At 47.2% G+C, this 24,739-nt stretch overlaps 2 protein-coding genes across 2 annotated transcripts in view; one reads left to right on the top strand and one right to left on the bottom strand.

The window, feature by feature from the left end:
* Positions 1-24,739, bottom strand: part of LOC137359320 (E3 ubiquitin ligase RNF157-like) — a 335,606-nt gene that overhangs the window by 123,411 nt on the left and 187,456 nt on the right. Inside the window, exons 3-7 of the mRNA XM_068025346.1 lie at positions 24,282-24,370; positions 22,010-22,156; positions 17,591-17,708; positions 8,615-8,681; positions 7,517-7,560 (exon numbers count right to left, since the gene is read on the bottom strand). Of these exons, the coding sequence (XP_067881447.1) occupies positions 7,517-7,560; positions 8,615-8,681; positions 17,591-17,708; positions 22,010-22,156; positions 24,282-24,370 (465 nt within the window). The remainder of the gene's footprint in view (positions 1-7,516; positions 7,561-8,614; positions 8,682-17,590; positions 17,709-22,009; positions 22,157-24,281; positions 24,371-24,739) is intronic.
* LOC137359318 (uncharacterized) lies at positions 22,300-24,224 on the top strand. The gene is made up of 4 exons (XM_068025341.1): positions 22,300-22,367; positions 22,647-23,580; positions 23,629-24,152; positions 24,221-24,224. Exons 1-4 carry the CDS (start codon positions 22,300-22,302, stop codon positions 24,222-24,224), a joined length of 1,530 nt encoding a protein of 509 aa, XP_067881442.1.

Below are 24,739 nucleotides of genomic sequence, written 5' to 3'. Positions count from 1 at the left end.
TCAAGAAGGACGAGGAGGGAAAGTTTACCTTTCTCAGTCACGTTGGATGTTATTTGTGACTTTGATAAGAGCTGTTTCGGTTCTGCGGCAAGGCGGAAACCTGATTAGATGGAATCAAACATGGAGTTCCGAGAAAGATGGGAATGGATTTGGGAGGCGACATATTCAAGGACTTTGGAGAGGAGAAGGAGGTTGGAGATGGGACAGTAGTTTACAAGGTACAAGTGGAGTCAAGGGTTTTTTATTTGAGGAGGTGTGATGGTGGTAGTTTTAAAGGAGGGAGGGACAGCACTTGAAGAGAGAGAACCATTAACATACCAGCTATCCGAGGGACCATGGATGATCAGCAGTTTAATGAGAATAGGGTCAAGGGAACAGGAGGTGGGTCTCATGGACAAGATGAGTTCTGAGGGGGAATGAGGGGAGAAAGGAGAGAAATTAGAGAAAGATGCGAGTTCAGGGCTAGGGCAGGGGAACATTAGAGGAAATCTGGCCCAACGGGTTAGTGGAAAGGAGGGAAGCAACAGAGGCAGCTGATTGGATGGTCTCGATCTTAGTGACAAAACGGTCCATGAGGTCTTCGCACCTATTGTTGGAAGTGAGGTAGAGGGGACAGGGGTTTAAGATAATGGTTTGTAGTAGAGAACAGAATCAGGGGGGGTTAGCTTTACATTTCAGGATCATCCTTACACCCAAAAAGAGTGTGAACTGATCAATAATCAGGTTGAGTGGAATATTAAAGGGTGTGGGGAGTGAGGGCAAGACTGGATAAGACTGGGTGATGGGGAGAAGTGTGCGCTAAGCCTATGAGGCTGGCAGAGGCTGAGGCAGAATTTGGGGGGCTTCCAATGATGGTGGAGGGAACAGTCTGTGGTTGGGGAGTCTGAGAGTACTCCAGGGGGAGCAGACAGATTGCAGGGCGGGTGCTGGATTACTGGATAGCTTTGGTCTGGGAGGAAGAACTCCAGCTTCTGCTGGGCCACAAGCAGTGCTACCAAAGGCACTTAGCTGATGGATTCAGCCCCTTTCGCCTCCTTTAAGCTGCCGAGTTTCCTGAGGTCTGCGAAATCTGCCTTCTTGTGGTTAAAAATGGAATGGCTGTTACCGTTCCAGATTTTTTTTGTGTTTTACATGACGCCAGCCCACCCTTTTTAGGAGTTAAAATTTAGACCATAAAAAGTAAAAGGAATCAAAGGATGGGGAGGGCAGATTAGGGACGAAGATTAGATCTTCTTGTGGAGCAGAGAGCATGGCTGAAATACTAAATATATACATTAGGAATATGTTGTAGAGGCAATAACAAACGTGGCTTAAAAATGGTGAGGACTATGCGCTTAATATTCAAGGATACAAAATGTTCAGAAAAGATAGGAAAGGAATAAAGGGAGGGGTGGCAGTATGGATTGGAGAAGAGATTGTAGTGTTGGAAAGAGAGGATGTGCTTGAGGGGGCAAAGACAGAATCCATTTGGTTAGAGTTGAAGAGCAAAAGGGTTTGATCACGGAGCTGGGGGTATTCTATAGGCCTCCAAATAGTGAGAGATACAGGAGCAAATCTGCAGGGAAATCAGAGAGATGTGCAGGAACTATAGAGTGGTGATATTGGGGGACTTTCATCACCCAAATATTGATTGGGACAATGTTAGAGTAAAGGATAAGGAGGGGGAGGAATTTCTGAAATGTGTTCAGGAGAACTTCCTTGACCGGTTTGTTCTCGGTGCAACTAGGAAAGAGGCATTGCTGGATCTGGTGCTGGGAAATGAGGAGGGCCAAGTGGACCAAGTGTCTGTGGGGGAGCAATTGGGTAAGAGTGATCATTGTTCATAAGATTTAGATTGGTAATGGAGAAGAGCAAGGACCAATCTAAAGCAGAACTTCTAAATTGGAAGATGGCTAACTTCAATGGGATGAGAGGGAATCTAGCCAGAGTAAAATAGAACCAAAGACTGACAAGAAAAAACTGTAACAGACCAATGGGTGATCTTTAAGGAGGAGATGTTTCAGGTACAGGCTTGGTACATTCCAACAAGGGCGTAAGGTAGGGGAACCAAAGCTAGGGATCATAGAAATATAGAAAATATGAGCAGGAATAGGCCATTCGGCCCTTCAGACCTGCTGCATCATTCATAAAAGATCATGGCTGATCGTCCAATTCAGTACCCTGTACCTGCTTTCTCCCCATATCCTTCAATCCCTTTGGCATTAAGAAATATATCTATCCCCTTCTTGAATATATTTAATGACTTGGCCTCACTGCCCTCTGCAGTAGAGAATTCTACAGGTTCACCACCCTCTGAGTGAAGAAATTTTTCCCCATCTTGGTTCTAAATGGCATACCCCGTATCATGAGACTGTGACCCCTGGTTCTGGACCCCCCCCCAGCCATCGGGAACATCCTCCCTGCATCAAGCTCCTTGGATGACAAGAGAGATAGAGAACAGGAGGGTGCATGATGCATGTCAGGTGAATTCTTCAAGCAAGAACCAGGACAAATACAATAAGTTAACAGGGGAGGGGGAAGAGGAAAATAACACTGGCAAAGAGAGAATGAGAATAGAATGGCAGTCAACATAAACGGGAATCCAAAAATCTTCTACCGGCATGTAAAGAGTAAACAGGTAGTATGAGGCAGCGAGGGACTTATTAGGTGTTCCAGGTGGTGTATAAGATGGCTATTGCCAAAAGCCTTCAATCACATATCATGACATCAAAGGTCACATGTGTACAGCAAGCCAAAGTGTACAAAATATCCAAACATCCCCTTTTTCATTAAAAAATTGCATTTACAATGCTAATAAAAAAAAATTAGAGGGACCAGTCCATTTGCACACTGGTAAACGAGAAACACTTAATATATTTGGCAAAACCCACAAAGATGTACCAACAATTTCTGTCTTTACTTAATTGAAAGTCCATTCGGAACCGTAGTGAGCTCCCGTCACGCTCCAAACTGCACCGCCGTCACGCACCAAACTGCACCGCCGTCATGCACCAAATTGCACCGCCGTCACGCTCCAAACTGCACCGCTGTCACGCACCAAACTGCACCGCCGTCACGCACCAAATTGCACCGCCGTCACGCACCAAATTGCACCGCCGTCACGCACCAAACTGCACCGCCGTCACGCACCAAACTGCACCGCCGTCACGCTCCAAACTGCACCGCCGTCACGCTCCAAATTGCACCGCCGTCACGCTCCAAACTGCACCGCCGTCACGCTCCAAACTGCACCGCCGTCACGCTCCAAACTGCACCGCCGTCACGCACCAAACTGCACCGCCGTCACGCACCAAACTGCACCGCCGTCACGCACCAAACTGCACCGCCGTCACGCACCAAACTGCACCGCCGTCACGCTCCAAACTGCACCGCCGTCACGCACCAAATTGCACCGCCGTCACGCTCCAAACTGCACCGCCGTCACGCTCCAAACTGCACCGCCGTCACGCTCCAAACTGCACCGCCGTCACGCACCAAACTGCACCGCCGTCACGCACCAAACTGCACCGCCGTCACGCTCCAAACTGCACCGCCGTCACGCACCAAACTGCACCGCCGTCACGCTCCAAACTGCACCGCCGTCACGCACCAAACTGCACAGTCGTCACGCTCCAAACTGCACCGCCGTCACGTTCCAAACTGCACAGTCGTCACGCACCAAACTGCACAGTCGTCACGCTCCAAACTGCACCGCCGTCACGCTCCAAATTGCACCGCCGTCACGCTCCAAACTGCACCGCCGTCACGCTCCAAACTGCACCGCCGTCACGCACCAAACTGCACCGCCGTCACGCTCCAAACTGCACCGCCGTCACGCTCCAAACTGCACCGCCATCACGCTCCAAACTGCACCGCCGTCACGCTCCAAACTGCACAGTCGTCACGCTCCAAACTGCACCGCCGTCACGCTCCAAACTGCACCGCCGTCACGTTCCAAACTGCACCGCCGTCACGTTCCAAACTGCACAGTCGTCAGTCCAAGCACGACTCTGGAATGTCCAACTCTGAGGCATATCAACAGAGGCTCTGTTTGATAATTTGATAATCTTTCCTTTGGGAGTCGTCTTTCCACCTCTGAATCCCCCAAATCCATCCCATCCTCTTCTTACTCTTCCAAAGCCTCGCCCACTTTGCTGGGTTTCACCCTTCGGTTTAACAAAGTCACGTCATTTTGCATCCACCAATTTCTCCATTTTCCACCGTTTTCCTTCGCTGTTTTTGCATCTTATTCTGATGGGAAAACCACAAAGCCAAAACCTTTCCATCTTCCAGATTTTCTCTCTGTTGCAATTCGAGCAGCTCCTTTAAAAGCTGCTTTTAAAGTTTCTTCAGTTGTGACATCAAAAGGCCACGAACAAACAATGTCTGACTGGGACCAACATCACTTCTTGGTTGCTGAAATCCAACCTCACAGTTTTCCTTCCAATCTTTGTATTGCTGTGATTCTCAAGAGCTTGTTTAGTATCCTCAATAGATTCAAATTTAACAAATGTAAATCCTTTTGGTCTGCCAGTCTTTTCTGGTATTATATTCAATGATGCTTTTCAAAACTACTCTGAAGGGTTTCTTCTGTTGCCGAATCTGCCAAGTTATTTACAATGAGTCTATAAGAATCTGGTTGCATTTGTCAACCCTCTACATTTAACACACTCCTATTGCCAGTGAAATCAGGAACGATGGCTCTGCCCTCAACGTCAGTGCCTTGTTTCTGTTCCAGTGCTGTATCTGCAGCTGCTTCATTTTCAAATTCAATACAGGCAATGCTCTGAATCCCTGAACCATTCCGAAAAGCAGGAATTCTCATGTTAATAGTATCCTCAAAAATCTGAGGTGATCCTGAATTATCCTGAATGGGCAATTTTTGACAAACAAAGTCTTGCAGCCCCTTTCTCTTTTGCTATCTGCATTCCTTTCCTGGCTGTGTGTTTTGTCAAGTTTGACTGCAAATCCCAGCATGTTGTTTCCATTGAATTACATATGAACAGACAAATTAGGAGCAGGGGGAGGCCACTCGGCCCCTCCAGCCTGCTCCACCATTCAGTAAGATCATGGCTGATCTGATTGTAACCTCAACTCTACATTCCTGCCTACCCCCGATAACTTTTCACCTTCTTGCTTATCAAGAATCTATCTACCTCTGCCTCAAAAATATTCAAAGACTCTGCTTCCACTACCTTTTGTGGAAGAGAATTCCAAAGACTCATGACCCTCTGAGAGAAAAAAATTCTCCTCATCTCTGCCTTAAATGGGCGACCCCTTATTTTTAAACAGTGACCCCAGTTCTAGATTCTTCCACAAGAGGAAACATCCTTTCTACATCCACCCTGTCAAGACCCCTCAGGATCTTGTATGTTTCAATCAATATGTTGTGCCCGACTCCGCCCTGCCACAGCTCATCTGCTGAAACCCTCATTCTCACCATTTAGATAATATGCTTTTTTTATTCTTGCTGCCAAAGTGGACAATTTCACACTTTCCTACATTATATTCCATTTGCCAGATCTTTGCCCACTCACTTAACCTATCTATATCCATTTGTAGCCTCCTTATGTCCTCTTCACAACTTACTTTCCTACATATCTTTGTGTCATCTGAAAATTTAGCAACCGTACCTTCGGTCCTTTCATCTAAGTCATTTATATAAATTGTAAAAAGTTGAGGCCCCAGCACAGATCCCTGTGATACACCATTCGTTACATCTTGCCAACCAGAAAATTACCCATTTATGCCTACTCTCTGTTTCATGTTAGCTAGCCAATCTTCTATCCATGCCAAAATGTTACCCCCCACTATTTAAAAAAGGAGGTAGAGAGAAAACAGGGAATTATAGACCGGTTAGCCTGACATCAGTAGTGGGGAAAACGCTAGAGTCCATTATAAAAGATGTAACAGCAGAGCACTTGGAAAACAGTGACAGGATCGGACAAAGTCAACATGGATTTACGAAAGGGAAATCATGCTGGTCAAATCTACTGGAATTTTCTGAGGATGTAACTAGTAGAATAGATAAGGGAGAACCAGTGGATGTGGCATATTTGAACTTTCAGAAGGCTTTTGATAACATCCCACATAAGAGATTAACATGCAAAATTAAAGCATGTAGGATTGGGGGTAAGGTACTGACATGGATAGAGAACTGGTTGGCAGACAGGAAACAAAGAGTAGGAATAAGTGGGTCTTTTTCCGAGTGGCAGGCAGTGACTAGTGGGGTACTGCAGGGATCAGTGCTAGGACCCCAGCTATTCACAATATATATTAATGATATAGATGAGGGAAATAAAAGTTTGCAGATGACACAAAGCTGGGTGAGAGTGTGAGCTGTGAGGAAGATGCAGAGAAGCTCCAGTGTGATTTGGACAGGTTGAGTGAGTGGGCAAATACATGGCAGATGCAGTATAATGTGGATAAGTGTGAGGTTATCCACTTTGGCAAAAACAGAAAGGCAGATTATTATCTGAACGGTGATAGATTGGGGAAGGGGGAGGTGCAGCAAGATCTGGGTGTCCTTGTGCACCAGTCGCTGAAAGTAAACATGCAGGTGCAGCAGGCAGTTAAGAAGGCAAATGGTATGTTGGCATTCATAGTGAGAGGATTCGAGTACAGGAGCAAGGATGTCTTGCTGCAATTATACAGGGTCTTGGTGAGACCACATCTGGAGTATTGTAGTCAACACCACCACCTGCAAGTTCCCCTCCAAGTCACACACCATCCTGACTTGGAACTATATCGCCGTTCCTTCACTGTTGCTGGGTCAAAATCCTGAAACTCCCTTCCTATCAGCACTGTGGGTGTACCTACCCCACATGGACTGCAGCGGTTCAAGAAGGCAGCTCACCACCACCTTCTCAAGGGCAATTAGGGATGGGCAATAAATGCTGGCCTGGCCAGCGACGCCCACATCCCATGAATGGATAAAAAAAATTACAAGGTTAGGTTGGAGAAGCTGTGGTTGTTCTCCTTGGAGCAAAGGAGATTGAGGGGAGATTTGATAGAGGTGTACAAGATTATGACAGGTTTAGGCACGGTAGATGAAGAAAAGCTGTTCCCATTAACTGATCGTACAAGGACTAGGGGACACAAATTTAAGGTTTTGGGCAAGAGATACAGAGAAGGATGTGAGGAAGAACGTTTTTCCACTGTGAGTGGTAATGACCTGGAGCTCACTGCCAACGAGGGTGGTGGAAGTGGAGACGATGAATGATTGCAAAAGAAAATTGGATGGGCACTTGGGGGAAATAAACTTCCAGAGATACGAAGATAGAGCGAGGGAATGGGACTGATTGGAATGCTCTATAGAGAGCCGTCATGGACTCGATGTGGTGAATAGCCTCCCTCTGTGCCATAATGATTCTTTGACTCTCTTCTGTTGCATCTGTCTTCAAGAGAGGAGGACACTGCCAATAATCAGATATGTCGAGCAAAGAGACAACGCAGGCACAATGGGCAGAATGGCCTTTCTGAGGGCATTACTATGGAAGCATAAGCCACAGTCTGGAGCTGTGTTTGAACCACATACCTTATCAAACGTCGTCAGCAGCACATGAGAGTGTCCAAGATGCTCTGGAATGGAGAAATCAACAAAACCAAGTGAGCACCATGAGGCAGCGAGTGAACAGAGACCCCAGACCCACCCCCAGAGAGAGGCCCCACCCCCAGAGAGAGGCCCCACCCCCAGAGAGAGGGCCCACCCCCAGAGAGAGGGCCCACCCCCAGAGAGAGGGCCCCACCCCCAGAGAGAGGCCGCGCCCCCAGAGAGAGGGCCCCGCCCCCAGAGAGAGGGCCCCGCCCCCAGAGAGAGGGCCCCGCCCCCAGAGAGGCCCCGCCCCCAGAGAGGCCCCGCCCCCAGAGAGAGGCCCCCACCCCCAGAGAGAGGCCCCACCCCCAGAGAGAGGCCCCACCCCCAGAGAGAGGCCCCCACCCCCAGAGAGAGGCCCCCACCCCCAGAGAGAGGCCCCGCCCCCAGAGAGAGGCCCCCACCCCCAGAGAGAGGCCCCCACCCCCAGAGAGAGGCCCCGCCCCCAGAGAGAGGGCCCCACCCCCAGAGAGAGGCCCCACCCCCAGAGAGAGGGCCCCGCCCCCAGAGAGAGGGCCCCGCCCCCAGAGAGAGGGCCCCGCCCCCAGAGAGAGGCCCCCACCCCCAGAGAGAGGCCCCACCCCCAGAGAGAGGCCCCACCCCCAGAGAGAGGCCCCCACCCCCAGAGAGAGGCCCCACCCCCAGAGAGAGGCCCCACCCCCAGAGAGAGGCCCCGCCCCCAGAGAGAGGCCCCGCCCCCAGAGAGAGGCCCCCACCCCCAGAGAGAGGCCCCCACCCCCAGAGAGAGGCCCCCACCCCCAGAGAGAGGCCCCACCCCCAGAGAGAGGGCCCCGCCCCCAGGGAGAGGGCCCCGCCCCCAGGGAGAGGGCCCCGCCCCCAGAGAAAGGAGCCACACCTGCACAGAGAGTGCACCACCATGGGAGAAAGGGCCACATCCCTAGAAAGAAGGCCCCACCCCCAGAGACAGGGCCCCCTCCCCCAGTGCAGGGCCCTTTCCCAGCATTTCAGTGCCAGTGAGGTGTAGCTGGGAAGCTGGGTTGAGTATCAGGATCTAATGCTGATTGCAGCCTGTGTGCTTACCCTCTCCTTCATCCACCACAGCGTGAATCACCATCGGGTAAACAGCACGATCACCATCCATCACCAGCTAGTGGGGAAAGTACAGCACAGAATGTGGTCAGAACATTCCTGCCTGCAAGTTCAGGTGAGGGGGGATCTGAGCCCCATGTCCACCTACTCTGACCCTTCCCCAGCCCTCGGACCAGCAAGAATGGGATCTGCTGCCGGAATAGTCCTAGGAGGAGGATACAGTGTGTTTCCAGGTTAGAGAGAGGAGAGGAGAGGAGATGTGTATTCGCAGGGTTCAATGTTATCAGAGCTTTGATAAGGTAAATGTGGAAAACTATTTTCACTGATTGTTTTAAATTCAGGCACTGACTCTCTGAGAGAGTGAGAGTTAGGAGCAGGATTTAAAAATATTTACTCAGACATTTTGCTAAGACATGGAACAGAAACAGAATCGATAACAGTTTCTAGGAAAAAGGGGTAAATATTTGAAGGAATGTAAATTTGTTTTATTCCTTCCTGGAGCAGGGGTGTTGCTGGTTAGGCTGCCTTTATTACCCATCTGTGGTTGTCCTTGTGAAGATGGTGGTGAGTCTGTCGTGGTTTACAGACAAACGATAGGCTGGATTTTATGGAGGAGGTGAGGCTGCCGGTGCCGACCTGGAATGGTGGGAGAACCCTCGCCTCGGCCTTTCTCTGCCTCCTGGACAATATCGTCCATTTCGGGGCGAGGTTTCCAGAGCCGGGATCTCCATCCCTTTAAAGATGGGGATTCCGTCTCCGAGAGCTGCCGGCCAATCACAGGGGAGGCCAATCACAGGGGCGGCCAATCACAGGGGCAACGGCTCAGCAGTATCGGCAGCACCACCAGGAGCTGTGGATTTGCATGAACTCAAAGGCCTTGGGCCCAGGCCAGGTCTGGAACCCTAGAATAAAGGTAAGTGAGGTGTGGTTGCCAGGGCCAGTCCAGAAGGCCCCGGCAAATGGGGCTTGGGGCGGGGAGGGGCAGGGGGGTGGGTGGTAGTAGGTGGTCGTAAAGTCCAGGGGGAGGGGATCCTAGTAGGTGCACTGTTTCCTGGCTTGGGTCACAGATTGCCCACAGAGGATGGACCCGCCCCCCCAAGCGCAGCGAGGGCACCTCGTATTACAAGGCCCACCCCCCGACCTGCTAGTTAAATCCCAGCGGTGGAGGAAAGAGGCCTTTAATTGGCTGTTAATAGGCCACTTAAGGGCCTCAACTGGACTCTGGGTGGGAAGGCCGTCATCCCACCCACCGGGAAAATCACTTGGTGACGGGGCGGTGAAGGGTGCTCTGCACTGCCCCCGCGCACCCCACCACCCGTCACAGATCTCTGTGCCCTCCGCCTCCAACGCTGCCTCGGGGGGGTTCACGAAATCCAGCCTGGACTATCTCACTAACCCCATTTCAGCAGGCATATAAGAGTCAACCTCGTTGGTGTTGCTGTGGGATTGAAGTCACATATAGAATTAGATTGGGTAAGGATACGTCAGTGAACCAGTTGAGATTTTACAACAATCCAACAGTTTCATAGTCTCTGTTACTGAAACCAGCTTTCTATTTCCAGATTTTATCTGTGTGTGGGCAAGGGGGCAAGCGGAAGGGAATGGAAGTAAAGGGATAGTTCTTTCAGAGAGACAGCACAGGCTCAATGGGCCAAATGGTCTCGTATTATGGTGTAAGATTCTGACTCGAGTTCAGTTGGTCAGTGATCTGTGATTCCCCGACTCACACAGCACAATGAGGCTGTAACTCTCTAATTCTAATCACTGAATATTATAAACAGCCCATGCTGGGTCACGATAATCTTAAAAGATAGCAAATGGCCAAACTCTAAACCAGCAGTAAATTATTTAAATAATGCTAATGTATTATTTAAATAATACAGAAAGAGAGAGTATGAGGCAGAAAGAGAAAGCAAGAAGGAGAGAGAGAGAAGAAAGGAATGAGAGAGAAGGGGAGATACCAAAGCAGTGGCGGAAGAGAGGAGAGAGAACATATGAACATACAACTTAGGAGCAGGAGTCGGCCATTCGGCCCCTCGAGCCTGCTCTGCCATTTAATAAGATCATGGCTGATCGGATTGTGGCCTCAACTCCGCTTTCCCACCTACCCCCGAACTCCTTTGATTCCCTTGTTAGTCAAGAATTTATCTACCTCTGCCTTAAAAATATTCAATGATCCTGCCTCCACCGCTCTCTGGGCAAGAGAGTTGTAAAGACTCACAATCCTCAGAGAGAAAAAAATTCTCCTCATCTCTGTCTTAAATGAAAGAGGGAGAGAAGGAATGAAAGTCTTCCACTTCTAGAGCCTTGTCTCCCGTGATTTATCCTGGTCGCACTTCACCACCTTGGTGTCATATTTGACCCTGAGATGAGCTGCTGACCTCATTACATCACTCGATTTCGCCCCTGTCTCAGCTCATTGGCTGCTAAAATTCTCATCCATGCCTTCATTACCTCTAGATTTACTCTCCTGGCTGGTAAGAACACAGGAAATAGGAGTAGGCCATTCAGCCCATCGAGCCTGCTCCGCCATTCAGTACGATCATGGCTGATCCCAGGATTCAATTCCATTTTCCTGTCCGCTCCCCATATCCCTTGGTTCCCTACGAGACCAAAAGTCTATCTATCCCAGCCTTAAATATATTCAACAATGGAGATCCACAACCCTCTGGGATAGAGAATTCCAAAGATTCACAACCCTTTGAGGTGAAGAAATTTCTCCTCATCTCAGTCCTGAATGATTGGCCCCTTATCCTGAGACTGTGTCCCCATGTTCTAGATTCCCTGACCAGTGGGAACAATCTCTCAGTTTCTACCCTATCAAACCCTTTCAGAATCTTTTACATTTCAATGAGATCACCTCTCATTCTTCTAAACTCCAGAGAATACAGACCCAGTTTACTCAGCCTATCATCATCCCAGGATCTAATCTACTGAACCTTCGCTGTACTGCCTCCAATGCAAGTATATCCTTACTTGTAGTAAGACTTCTTTATTCCTGTATCCCAATCCCTTTGCAATAAAGGCCAACGTGCCATTTGCCTTCCTAATTGCTTGCTGTACCTGCATGCTAACTTTCTGCGTTCCTTGTACAAGCACACCCAAGGCTCTCTGAACATCAACACTTACCAGTTCTGCTTTTCTATTGTTACGACCAAAGTGAACAACTTCACACTTCCCTACATTATACTCCATTTGCCACCTTGTTGTCCACTCACTTAACCTGTCTATATTTCTTTGCAGCCTCTCTGTGTCCTCCCTGCAGTTTACCTTTCCACCGAGCTTTGTATCGTCAGCAAACTTAGATACATTACTCTCAGTTTCTTCATCCAAGTCATTAATATAGATTGTAAATAGCTGAGGCCCCAGCACTGATCCTTGCGGCACCCCACTATTCACTGCCTGCCAACTTGAAAATGTCCCATTTATGCCCACTCTCTGCTTCCTGTCTGTTAACCAATCCTCTATCCACACTAATATATTACCCCCAACACCATCAGCCCTGATCTTGCCCATCAATCTTTTATGTGGCACCTTATCGAATGCCTTTTGGAAATCCAGGTATACCGCATCGACAGGTTCCCCTTTATCTATCCTACTAATTACATCCTCAAAAAACTCCAATTTCCCTTTCGTAAAATCATGTTGACTTGTTCTAACCATACTTATGATTTTCTGAGTGCATTTAGACTTCCTGAACAGATTCCAGTGTTTTCCTGAGGACTGATGTCAGACTAACTAGTGTGTAGCTCCCTGTTTTCTCCCTCCTTTCTTGAATAGCAGTGTCACATTTGCGAACTTCCAATCCACTGGGACCATTCTAGAATCTAGAGAAGTTTGGAAAATTATAATCAGTGCATCCACTATCTCCGCAGCTCCCTGTGATAGAGCCCGAGAATGTAGGTCATCAAAGAACAAAGAACAGTACAGCACAGGAACAGTCCATTCGGACCTCCAAGCCTGCGCTGATCTTGATGCCTGCATAAACTAAAACCTTCTGCACTTCCGGGGTCCGTATCCCTCTATTCCCTTCCTATTCATGTATTTGTCAAGATGCCTCTTAAACGTCGCTATCGTACCTGCTTCCACCACCTCCCCCGGCAGCAAGTTCCAGGCATTCACCACCCTCTGTGTAAAGAACTTGCCTCGCACATCCCCTCTAAACTTTGCCCCTCTCACCTTAAACCTATGTCCCCTAGTAACTGACTCTTCCACCCTGGGAAAAAGCTTCTGACTATCCACTCTGTCCATGCCGCTCATAACTTTGTAAATCTCTATCATGTCGCCCCTCCACCTCCGTCGTTCCAGTGAAAACAATCCGAGTTTATCCAACCTCTCCTCATAGCTAATGCCCTCCAGACCAGGCAACATCCTGGTAAACCTCTTCTGTACCTTCTCCAAAGACTCCACGTCCTTCTGGTAGTGTGGCGACCAGAATTGCATGCAATATTCTAAGTGTGGCCTAACTAAGGTTCTGTACAGCTGCAGCATGACTTGCCAATTTTTATACTCTATGCCCCGACCGATGAAGGCAAGCATGCCGTATGCCTTCTTGACTACCTTATCCACCTGCGTTGCCACTTTCAGTGACCTGTGGACCTGTACACCCAGATCTCTCTGCCTGTCAATACTCGTAAGGGTTCTGCCATTTACTGTATACTTCCCACCTGCATTAGACCTTCCAAAATGCATTACCTCACATTTGTCCGGATTAAACTCCATCTGCCATTTCTCCGCCCAAGTCTCTAACCGATCTATATCCTGCTGTATCCTCTGACAATCCTCATCACTATCCGCAACTCCACCAACCTTTGTGTCGTCCGCAAACTTACTAATCAGACCAGCTACATTTTCCTCCAAATCATTTATATATACTACAAACAGCAAAGGTCCCAGCACTGATCCCTGCGGAACACCACTAGTCACATCCCCCCATTCAGAAAAGCACCCTTCCACTGCTACCCTCTGTCTTCTAAGACCGAGCCAGTTCTGTATCCATCTTGCCAGCTCACCTCTGATCCCATGTGACTTCACCTTTTGTACCAGTCTGCCATGAGGGACCTTGTCAAAGGCTTTACTGAAGTCCATATAGACAACATCCACTGCCCTTCCTTCATCAATCATCTTCGTCACTTCCTCAAAAAACTCAATCAAATTAGTGAGACACGACCTCCCCTTCACAAAACCATGCTGTCTCTCGCTAATATGTTCATTTGTTTCCAAATGGGAGTAAATCCTGTCCCGAAGAATCCTCTCCAATAATTTCCGTACCACTGACGTAAGCTTCACTGACCTATAATTTCCTGGATTATCCTTGCTACCCTTCTTAAACAAAGGAACATCATTGGCTATTCTCCAGTCCTCTGGGACCTCACCTGTAGCCAATGAGAATACAAAGATTTCTGTCAAGGCCCCAGCAATTTCCTCCCTTGCCTCCCTCAGTATTCTGGGGTAGATCCCATCAGGCCCTGGGGACTTATCTACCTTAATGTTTTGCAAGACACCCAACACCTCCTCCTTTTTGATAATGAGATGACTGAAACTATCTACACTCCCTTCCCTAGACTCATCATCCACCAAGTCCTTCGCTTTGGTGAATACTGATGCAAAGTACTCATTTAGTACCTCGCCCATTTCCTCTGGCTCCACACATAGATTCCCTCCTCTGTCCTTGAGTGGGTCAACCCTTTCCCTAGTTACCCTCTTGCTCATTATATACGTATAAAAAGCCTTTGGATTTTCCTTAATCCTGTTTGCCAATGACTTTTCATGACCCCTTTTAGCCCTCCTGACTCCTTGCTTAAGTTCCTTTCTGCTGTCTTTATATTCCTCAAGGGATTCATCTATTCCTAGCCTTCCAGCCCTCACAAATGCTTCCTTTCTCTTTTTGACGAGGCTCACAATATCCCACGTTATCCAAGGTTCCCGAAACTTGCCAAACTTTTCCTTCTTCCTCACAGAAACATGCTGGTCCTGGATTCTAATCAACTGACGTTTGAAAGACTCCTACATGTCAGATGTTGATTTACCCTCAAACAGCCGCCCCCAATCTAAATTCTCCAGTTCCTGCCTAATATTGTGATAATTCGCCTTCCCCCAATTTAGCACCTTCACCTGAGGACTACTCTTATCCTTATCCACACGTACCTTAAAACTTATGGAATTATGGTCACTGTTCCCGAAATGCTCCCCTACTGAAACTTCGACCACCTGGCCGGGCTCATTCCCCAATACCAGGTCCAGTACGGCTGTGATATTCTCCTTAACCAGTAATGCAACTCCCCCACCCCTTTTACATCCCCCTCTATCCCGCCTGAAGCTTCTAAATCCTGCAACATTTAGCTGCCAATCCTGTCCTTCCCTCAACCAAGTCTCTGTAATAGCAACAACATCATAGTTCCAAGTACTAATCCAAGCTCTAAGTTCATCTGCCTTACCTGTTATACTTCTTGCATTGAAACAAATGCACTTCAGACCACCAGTCCCGCTGTGCTCCGCAACATCTCCCTGCCTGCTCTTCCTCTTAGTCTTACTGGCCTTATTTACTAGTTCCCCCTCATTTATTTCACTTGCTGTCCTACTGCTCTGGTTCCCACCCCCCTGCCACACTAGTTTAAACCCTCCCGAGTGACGCTAGCAAACCTCGCAGCCAGGATATTTGTGCCCCTCCAGTTTAGATGCAACCCGTCCTTCTTGTACAGGTCCCATCTGTCCCTGAAGAGATCCCAATGGTCCAGATATCTGAAACCCTCCCTCCTACACCAGCTGTTCAGCCATTTGTTTAGCTGCACTATCTTCCTATTTTCCTATTTCTAGCCTCACTGGCACGTGGCACAGGGAGTAATCCCAAGATTACAACCCTAGAGGCCCTGTCTTTTAACTTTCTACCTAACTCCCTAAACTCCCCCTGCAGGACCTCGTCACTCTTCCTGCCTATGTCGTTGGTACCGATGTGTACCACAACATCTGGCATTTCACCCTTCCCCTTCAGAATGCCCCCTGTCCATTCAGAGACATCCTTGACCCTGGCACCAGGGAGGCAACATATCATCCTGGAGTCTCTTTCACGTCCACAGAAGCGCCTATCTGTGCCCCTGACTATAGAATCCCCTATAACTATTGCTCTTCTGCACTTTGTCCCTCCCTGCTGAACAACAGTGCCAGCCGTGGTGCCACTGCTCTGGCTGCTGCTGTTTTCCCCTGATAGGCCATCCCCCCCAACAGTATCCAAAACGGTATACTTGTTAGAGAGGGGGATAGCCACAGGGGATTCCTGCACTGACTGCCTGCCCCTTCTAGCGGTCACCCATCTATCTGCCTGCACCTTGGGTGTAACCACTTCTCTAAAACTCCTGTCTATGACGCTCTCTACCACCTGCATGCTCCTAACTGCATCCAGTTGCCGCTCCAACCGATCCATGCGGTCTGTGAGGAGCTGCAACTGGGTACACTTCCTGCAGATGTAGTCGCCCGGAACGCTGGAAGCGTCACGGACCTCCCACATCTCACAGGTGAAACACTTCACCCCTCTAACTGACATTTCTAACACTAATTAATAAATTAATTTAAAATAAATAAATACTTATTAAATCCTTACTAAATTGTTATAATTAACTATATGGTCCCTAGTGCTAGATTCCTACTTTAAATATTAAATGCTAACTAAATACAGTAATCTCCTCCCTCTGCTTTACTCTACTTATTAATTAATTAGTTAATTCGGGTTTTAATCAATTTTTATCAATGTTTTGTTTTCAAATTCAGTAAAAATTCCCTACCAGCCAATCAGGTCACAGCTATCCTGTGACGTCACTTTCAGTTTTTTTTTACCAGGGGTAAGTATTTTATACTTACCGGTCCGGAACTCTGCCCTCTGAGTCGTCTCCCAGTCAGCTGTGCTCTTTGGAAGCTCTGGGCTCCCCTCACTCTGAGGACAGGTAGGAAATGAAAGGAGCTCCTCGCTCCCTCCTTACCGAACTTCCTCAGTTACCAAACTTCCACTGTAGCACTCGAGTGCAACCCAAGTCAGCACTGTAAGATGGCTCACTTTTATACTGTCTGACTCTCGCCCTTGAAAACTGGTTTAAGCCAATTCTCTAATTAACAAGGTGCAGCTGCAAGCAGAGCCTGAGTGAATCCTGTTTAAAGCTGGTCTAAAACTCACCTTCTCCAACCCTAACAGCAACTGTTAAATTACTCTGCTAAATAAAAGACAGATTAGATTTAAGATAAAATTAACCCTTAATTATCCTCAGTTACCAAACTTCCACTATAGCACTCTAATGCAACCCAAGTCAGCACTCCAGTGCCTGGGGTTTTGTCAGATTTTGAGTTTTTCCAGTACATTTCTCTGCTGATATTAATTATCTTAAATTCCTCACTCTGATTAGTACCTAGGTTACTGTCTATTTCTGGTCGGTAATTTGCATCTTCAACTGTGAACTGAGACGCAAAATAATTGTTCAATGTCTTTGCCATTTTCTCATTCCCCATGATAATTTCTCCTGTCTCTGCTTCTGAGGGACCGATGTTTACTTTAGCTACTCTCTTCCTTTTTATATACTTGTAAAGGCTCTTATAATCTGTTTTTATATTTCTGGCTAGTTTACTCTCATATTCTATTGGACTCCCACATTCTACCCTTCGAAACCACAGGTCATCCAAAACTCTGTTGCCTCTGTCCTAATTCACATCAAGCCCCGTTCACCTATCACCCCTGTGCTCCTTGAACAACATTGGCTCCCAGTCAAGCAACACATCAATTTTAAAATTCACATCTTTATTTTTAAATCCTTCCATGGTCTTGCCCCTTCCCTGTCTCTGTAATCTCCCCCAGCCCCACAATCCTCCGAGATTATCTGCATTCCTCTAATTCAGCTCTTTTCTAATTGGAGTTAAAATTTTAAACTGGTGTCTAGAATAACAGGGAGGGATATAGGAACTCATTAACATATTCACAATTCTCACCTCCTCTTCCATCCAGTCAGATGGGTCGATGGTGTGGGAGGGCAAACAGAACTGCTGAGACACGCCACGCTTATAGTGCACAGTTTCAGATTGCAGTGAGCGGTCTTTAGCTGTGTAACTTAAAAGACCCAGATTAGAAAAACATAGGAAACACACAGAGTAACACACAGCATGTTATTAGAGAGATTAAACCCTGGTGTTTATACACAGAGTAACACACAGCATGTTATTAGAGAGATTAAACCCTGGTGTAAACACACAGAGTAACACACAGCATGTTATTAGAGAGATTAAACCCTGGTGTAAACACACAGAGTAACACACAGCATGTTATTAGAGAGATTAAACCCTGTTATAAACACACAGAGTAACACACAGCATGTTATTAGAGAGATTAAACCCTGGTGTTTATACACAGAGTAACACGCAGCATGTTATTAGAGAGATTAAACCCTGGTGTAAACACACAGAGTAACACACAGCATGTTATTAGAGAGATTAAACCCTGGTGTTTATACACAGAGTAACACACAGCATGTTATTAGAGAGATTAAACCCTGGTGTTTATACACAGAGTAACACACAGCATGTTATTAGAGAGATTAAACCCTGTTATAAACACACAGAGTAACACACAGCATGTTATTAGAGAGATTAAACCCTGGTGTTTATACACAGAGTAACACACAGCATGTTATTAGAGAGATTAAACCCTGTTATAAACACACAGAGTAACACACAGCATGTTATTAGAGAGATTAAACCCTGTTATAAACACACAGAGTAACACACAGCATGTTATTAGAGAGATTAAACCCTGGTGTTTATACACAGAGTAACACACAGCATGTTATTAGAGAGATTAAACCCTGGTGTAAACACACAGAGTAACACACAGCATGTTATTAGAGAGATTAAACCCTGGTGTAAACACACAGAGTAACACACAGCATGTTATTAGAGAGATTAAACCCTGGTGTTTATACACAGAGTAACACGCAGCATGTTATTAGAGAGATTAAACCCTGGTGTAAACACACAGAGTAACACACAGCATGTTATTAGAGAGATTAAACCCTGGTGTTTATACACAGAGTAACACACAGCATGTTATTAGAGAGATTAAACCCTGGTGTTTATACACAGAGTAACACACAGCATGTTATTAGAGAGATTAAACCCTGTTATAAACACACAGAGTAACACACAGCATGTTATTAGAGAGATTAAACCCTGGTGTTTATACACAGAGTAACACACAGCATGTTATTAGAGAGATTAAACCCTGTTATAAACACACAGAGTAACACACAGCATGTTATTAGAGAGATTAAACCCTGGTGTAAACACACAGAGTAACACACAGCATGTTATTAGAGAGATTAAACCCTGGTGTAAACACACAGAGTAACACACAGCATGTTATTAGAGAGATTAAACCCTGGTGTTTATACACAGAGTAACACACAGCATGTTATTAGAGAGATTAAACCCTGTTATAAACACACAGAGTAACACACAGCATGTTATTAGAGAGATTAAACCCTGGTGTAAACACACAGAGTAACACACAGCATGTTATTAGAGAGATTAAACCCTGGTGTTTATACACAGAGTAACACACAGCATGTTATTAGAGAGATTAAACCCTGGTGTTTATACACAGAGTAACACACAGCATGTTATTAGAGAGATTAAACCCTGTTATAAACACACAGAGTAACACACAGCATGTTATTAGAGAGATTAAACCCTGGTGTTTATACACAGAGTAACACACAGCATGTTATTAGAGAGATTAAACCCTGTTATAAACACACAGAGTAACACACAGCATGTTATTAGAGAGATTAAACCCTGGTGTAAACACACAGAGTAACACACAGCATGTTATTAGAGAGATTAAACCCTGGTGTAAACACACAGAGTAACACACAGCATGTTATTAGAGAGATTAAACCCTGGTGTTTATACACAGAGTAACACACAGCATGTTATTAGAGAGATTAAACCCTGTTATAAACACACAGAGTAACACACAGCATGTTATTAGAGAGATTAAACCCTGGTGTTTATACACAGAGTAACACACAGCATGTTATTAGAGAGATTAAACCCTGTTATAAACACACAGAGTAACACACAGCATGTTATTAGAGAGATTAAACCCTGGTGTAAACACACAGAGTAACACACAGCATGTTATTAGAGAGATTAAACCCTGGTGTAAACACACAGAGTAACACACAGCATGTTATTAGAGAGATTAAACCCTGGTGTTTATACACAGAGTAACACACAGCATGTTATTAGAGAGATTAAACCCTGGTGTAAACACACAGAGTAACACACAGCATGTTATTAGAGAGATTAAACCCTGGTGTTTATACACAGAGTAACACACAGCATGTTATTAGAGAGATTAAACCCTGTTATAAACACACAGAGTAACACACAGCATGTTATTAGAGAGATTAAACCCTGGTGTTTATACACAGAGTAACACACAGCATGTTATTAGAGAGATTAAACCCTGGTGTAAACACACAGAGTAACACACAGCATGTTATTAGAGAGATTAAACCCTGGTGTAAACACACAGAGTAACACACAGCATGTTATTAGAGAGATTAAACCCTGGTGTAAACACACAGAGTAACACACAGCATGTTATTAGAGAGATTAAACCCTGTTATAAACACACAGAGTAACACACAGCATGTTATTAGAGAGATTAAACCCTGTTATAAACACACAGAGTAACACACAGCATGTTATTAGAGAGATTAAACCCTGTTATAAACACACAGAGTAACACACAGCATGTTATTAGAGAGATTAAACCCTGGTGTTTATACACAGAGTAACACACAGCATGTTATTAGAGAGATTAAACCCTGGTGTAAACACACAGAGTAACACACAGCATGTTATTAGAGAGATTAAACCCTGGTGTTTATACACAGAGTAACACACAGCATGTTATTAGAGAGATTAAACCCTGGTGTAAACACACAGAGTAACACACAGCATGTTATTAGAGAGATTAAACCCTGGTGTAAACACACAGAGTAACACACAGCATGTTATTAGAGAGATTAAACCCTGGTGTAAACACACAGAGTAACACGCAGCATGTTATTAGAGAGATTAAACCCTGGTGTTTATACACAGAGTAACACACAGCATGTTATTAGAGAGATTAAACCCTGGTGTAAACACACAGAGTAACACACAGCATGTTATTAGAGAGATTAAACCCTGGTGTTTATACACAGAGTAACACACAGCATGTTATTAGAGAGATTAAACCCTGGTGTAAACACACAGAGTAACACACAGCATGTTATTAGAGAGATTAAACCCTGGTGTTTATACACAGAGTAACACACAGCATGTTATTAGAGAGATTAAACCCTGGTGTAAACACACAGAGTAACACACAGCATGTTATTAGAGAGATTAAACCCTGGTGTAAACACACAGAGTAACACACAGCATGTTATTAGAGAGATTAAACCCTGGTGTTTATACACAGAGTAACACATTATCAGAGAGACTGAGCTCTATGTTGTCAGTTGTGCTTTCCTGGCTTGTCCCTCACTGCTCTGTTCTCATTCCCCTCCTTCTTCTGCATCCGCCTCACACCTCTGTAAGACATCATCAGACTGTAGATCCTGGTGAGTGAGTGGTAATGCCAAAACAGCCTCCAATACATCCTCAAGTTTTCATCACACTCCTCCTCTTCACGTTCCTCCCCTTCACCCCATTATAAATTCCAGGTCCAGTGTGTGTGACAGCAATGTTGGGAGAGTGGAGTGAAACTCACAGTAAGAGTTACAGCTGAAGCATTGATGGCTACACAGGGGAAGGAACACTGGCTCTCAGCTGCAATCTGCAGTTCACAACGTTTCTTTTAAATTCTTTCATGGGATGTGGGCATCAGTGAAAGGGCAGCATTTGTTGTTCATCCCTAATTGCCCTTGAACTGAGTAGCTTGCTCAGCCATTTCAGAGAGCAGTTAAGAGTCATCCACATTGCTGTGGATCTGGAGTCACATGTAGGCCAGACTGGGTAAGGACAGCAGATTTCCTTCCCTGAAGGATATTAGTGAATCAAATGGGTTTTTACAACAATCGATAGTTTCTCAGCACCATTACTGAGACTAGCTTTCAATTACAGATTTTTAATTAATTGAATTTAAATTCCACCAGCTGTCGTGGTGGGATTTGAACCCAGGCCCCAGGGTATTAGCCTGGGCTTCTGGATGAATAGTCCAGTGACATTATCACTACGCCACTCTCTCCCTTGTGGCCTTAAGAGCACATTTTCACTATCTAACTGTTCTAATTCCATCCCATAGCATCGTGTAACTCAGGAGAACTCAGTCCAGTGTGTGCTGCTGCACATCACACTCACCTGGCACAGCCATTCTGAAAGTCCTCCGTTGCCTGGTAATAGATAGTGATGGCAACACGTGCATCAGCATCGAAGGTAAATTCCACATTGTAACACATCTTTGGTTTAGGGATCTCTTCTCCAGGGGTCTTCACCTCCTCAGTGCATCTGTGATGGAGAAAACATCTTTGTCACTCAATGCAAAAATGTCTTGTCTGAGTAACAGAACCTGAAGTAAACAGTCCGATCCAGAGTGAATCCAGTCAATCAGGCTGAAGGTGAGGAAGGTGAAAGATTCTCCAGAACCATCAATGTACAGACAGGCCGGTGCAGCTTTCTATACCAATCTTGGGAGCAATTATCTTCTTTCTGTAATGTGGTGACCAGACTGTACGCAAAACTCCAACTGTGGCATAACCAGAATTTTATACAGTCCCAGCATTACATCCTGCTTTTGTATTCTATACCTCGGCCAATAAAGGAAAGCATTCCATATGCCTTCTTCACCACTCTATCTACCTGTCCTGTCACCTTCAGGGACCTGTGGACATGCACTCCAAGGTCTCTCACATCTTCTGCCCCTCTCAATATCCTCCCGTTTATTGTGTATTCCCTCGCTTTATTTGCCCTCCCCAAATGCATGACCTGTACCAAACAGCGCGGTGCAGGCTCCTGTACCATACAGCGCGGCGCAGGCTCCTGTACCATACAGCGCGGTGCAGGCTCCTGTACCATACAGCGCGGTGCAGGCTCCTGTACCATACAGCGCGGCGCAGGCTCCTGTACCAAACAGCGCGGTGCAGGCTCCTGTACCATACAGCGCGGTGCAGACTCCTGTACCATACAGCGCGGTGCAGACTCCTGTACCAAACAGCGCGGTGCAGACTCCTGTACCAAACAGCGCGGCGCAGGCTCCTGTACCATACAGCGCGGCGCAGGCTCCTGTACCATACAGCGCGGTGCAGACTCCTGTACCAAACAGCGCGGTGCAGACTCCTGTACCAAACAGCGCGGCGCAGGCTCCTGTACCATACAGCGCGGCGCAGGCTCCTGTACCATACAGCGCGGTGCAGGCTCCTGTACCATACAGCGCGGTGCAGGCTCCTGTACCATACAGCGCGGCGCAGGCTCCTGTACCATACAGCGCGGTGCAGACTCCTGTACCAATCAGCGCGGCGCAGGCACCTGGACCAAACAGCGTGGTGCAGGCTCCTGGACCATACAGCGCGGTGCAGGCTCCTGGACCAAACAGCGCGGTGCAGGCTCCTGGACCATACAGCGCGGTGCAGGCTCCTGGACCATACAGCGCGGTGCAGGCTCCTGTACCAAACAGCGCGGCGCAGGCTCCTGTACCATACAGCGCGGTGCAGGCTCCTGTACCATACAGCGCGGTGCAGACTCCTGTACCAAACAGCGCGGCGCAGGCTCCTGTACCATACAGCGCGGTGCAGACTCCTGGACCAAACAGCGCGGTGCAGGCTCCTGGACCAAACAGCGTGGTGCAGGCTCCTGGACCATACAGCGTGGTGCAGGCTCCTGGACCATACAGCGCGGTGCAGGCTCCTGGACCATACAGCGCGGTGCAGGCTCGTGTACCATAAAGCGCGGTGCAGGCCCCTGTACCATACAGCGCGGTGCAGGCTCCTGGACCAAACAGCGTGGTGCAGGCTCCTGGACCAAACAGCGCGGTACAGGCTCCTGGACCATACAGCGCGGTGCAGGCTCCTGGACCAAACAGCGCGGTGCAGACTCCTGTACCATACAGCGTGGTGCAGGCTCCTGGACCAAACAGCGCGGTGCAGACTCCTGTACCATACAGCGCGGTGCAGGCTCCTGTACCATACAGCGTGGTGCAGGCTCCTGGACCAAACAGCGCGGTGCAGGCTCCTGTACCATACAGCGCGGTGCAGGCTCCTGGACCAAACAGCGTGGTGCAGGCTCCTGGACCAAACAGCGCGGTGCAGGCTCCTGGACCAAACAGCGCGGTGCAGGCTCCTGTACCAAACAGCGCGGTACAGGCTCCTGTACCATACAGCGCGGTGCAGGCTCCTGTACCATACAGCGCGGTGCAGACTCCTGTACCATACAGCGCGGTGCAGGCTCCTGTACCAAACAGCGCGGTGCAGGCTCCTGTACCAAACAGCGAATGGTTCTGCTGTGTCTTGTGCCTTGTATGGGGGGTTCACCAGTCCCTGTCACTCTCAGTTCCTCTCCAAGCTCTCTATTACTCAGATAGTGAGTTATCTTGGCAGTCATTGCGGATCAAACACACTTCCGATTCAAGTTCACTTACTTCACCAGACGCAGAGTGTCTTTCCGGATGTTTATCAGGCTTCGCAGCATCTTTACTGGATCCGGAGGGGGAGGGGCAGCATAGGGAAACTGGGAAAGTACAAGAAACAGAAAACGTTCCAATCAATCAGTAGATCAGTGGAGAACGGATTTTCAAATTGAGTGCTGATGTTGAAAGTCCTGATCGGATAGCACCTGCGGGCTACCTTCACCCATGGACCTACAGCGACTTAAGACAACAGCTCACCACCACCTGCTCAGGAGTGTTAAGCATATTCAGGTACCATAGTACAGTCATTATGTGACTGGGCTAGTAATCCAAGTTATTGAGAGACAATATAAACCAAATGATACAATTTTAAAGCAGGTGCAGGAACAGAGAGACCCAGGATGTATACAGAAATCTTTGAAGCCGACAGGACAAGTTGAGAAGCTGATAAAAAGCATAAGGGATCATTG

The sequence above is a fragment of the Heterodontus francisci genome, unplaced genomic scaffold (genome assembly GCF_036365525.1).
Source record: "Heterodontus francisci isolate sHetFra1 unplaced genomic scaffold, sHetFra1.hap1 HAP1_SCAFFOLD_524, whole genome shotgun sequence".
NCBI classification, from domain to species: domain Eukaryota; kingdom Metazoa; phylum Chordata; class Chondrichthyes; order Heterodontiformes; family Heterodontidae; genus Heterodontus; species Heterodontus francisci.
This window is presented reverse-complemented; position numbering and strand designations above follow the sequence as displayed.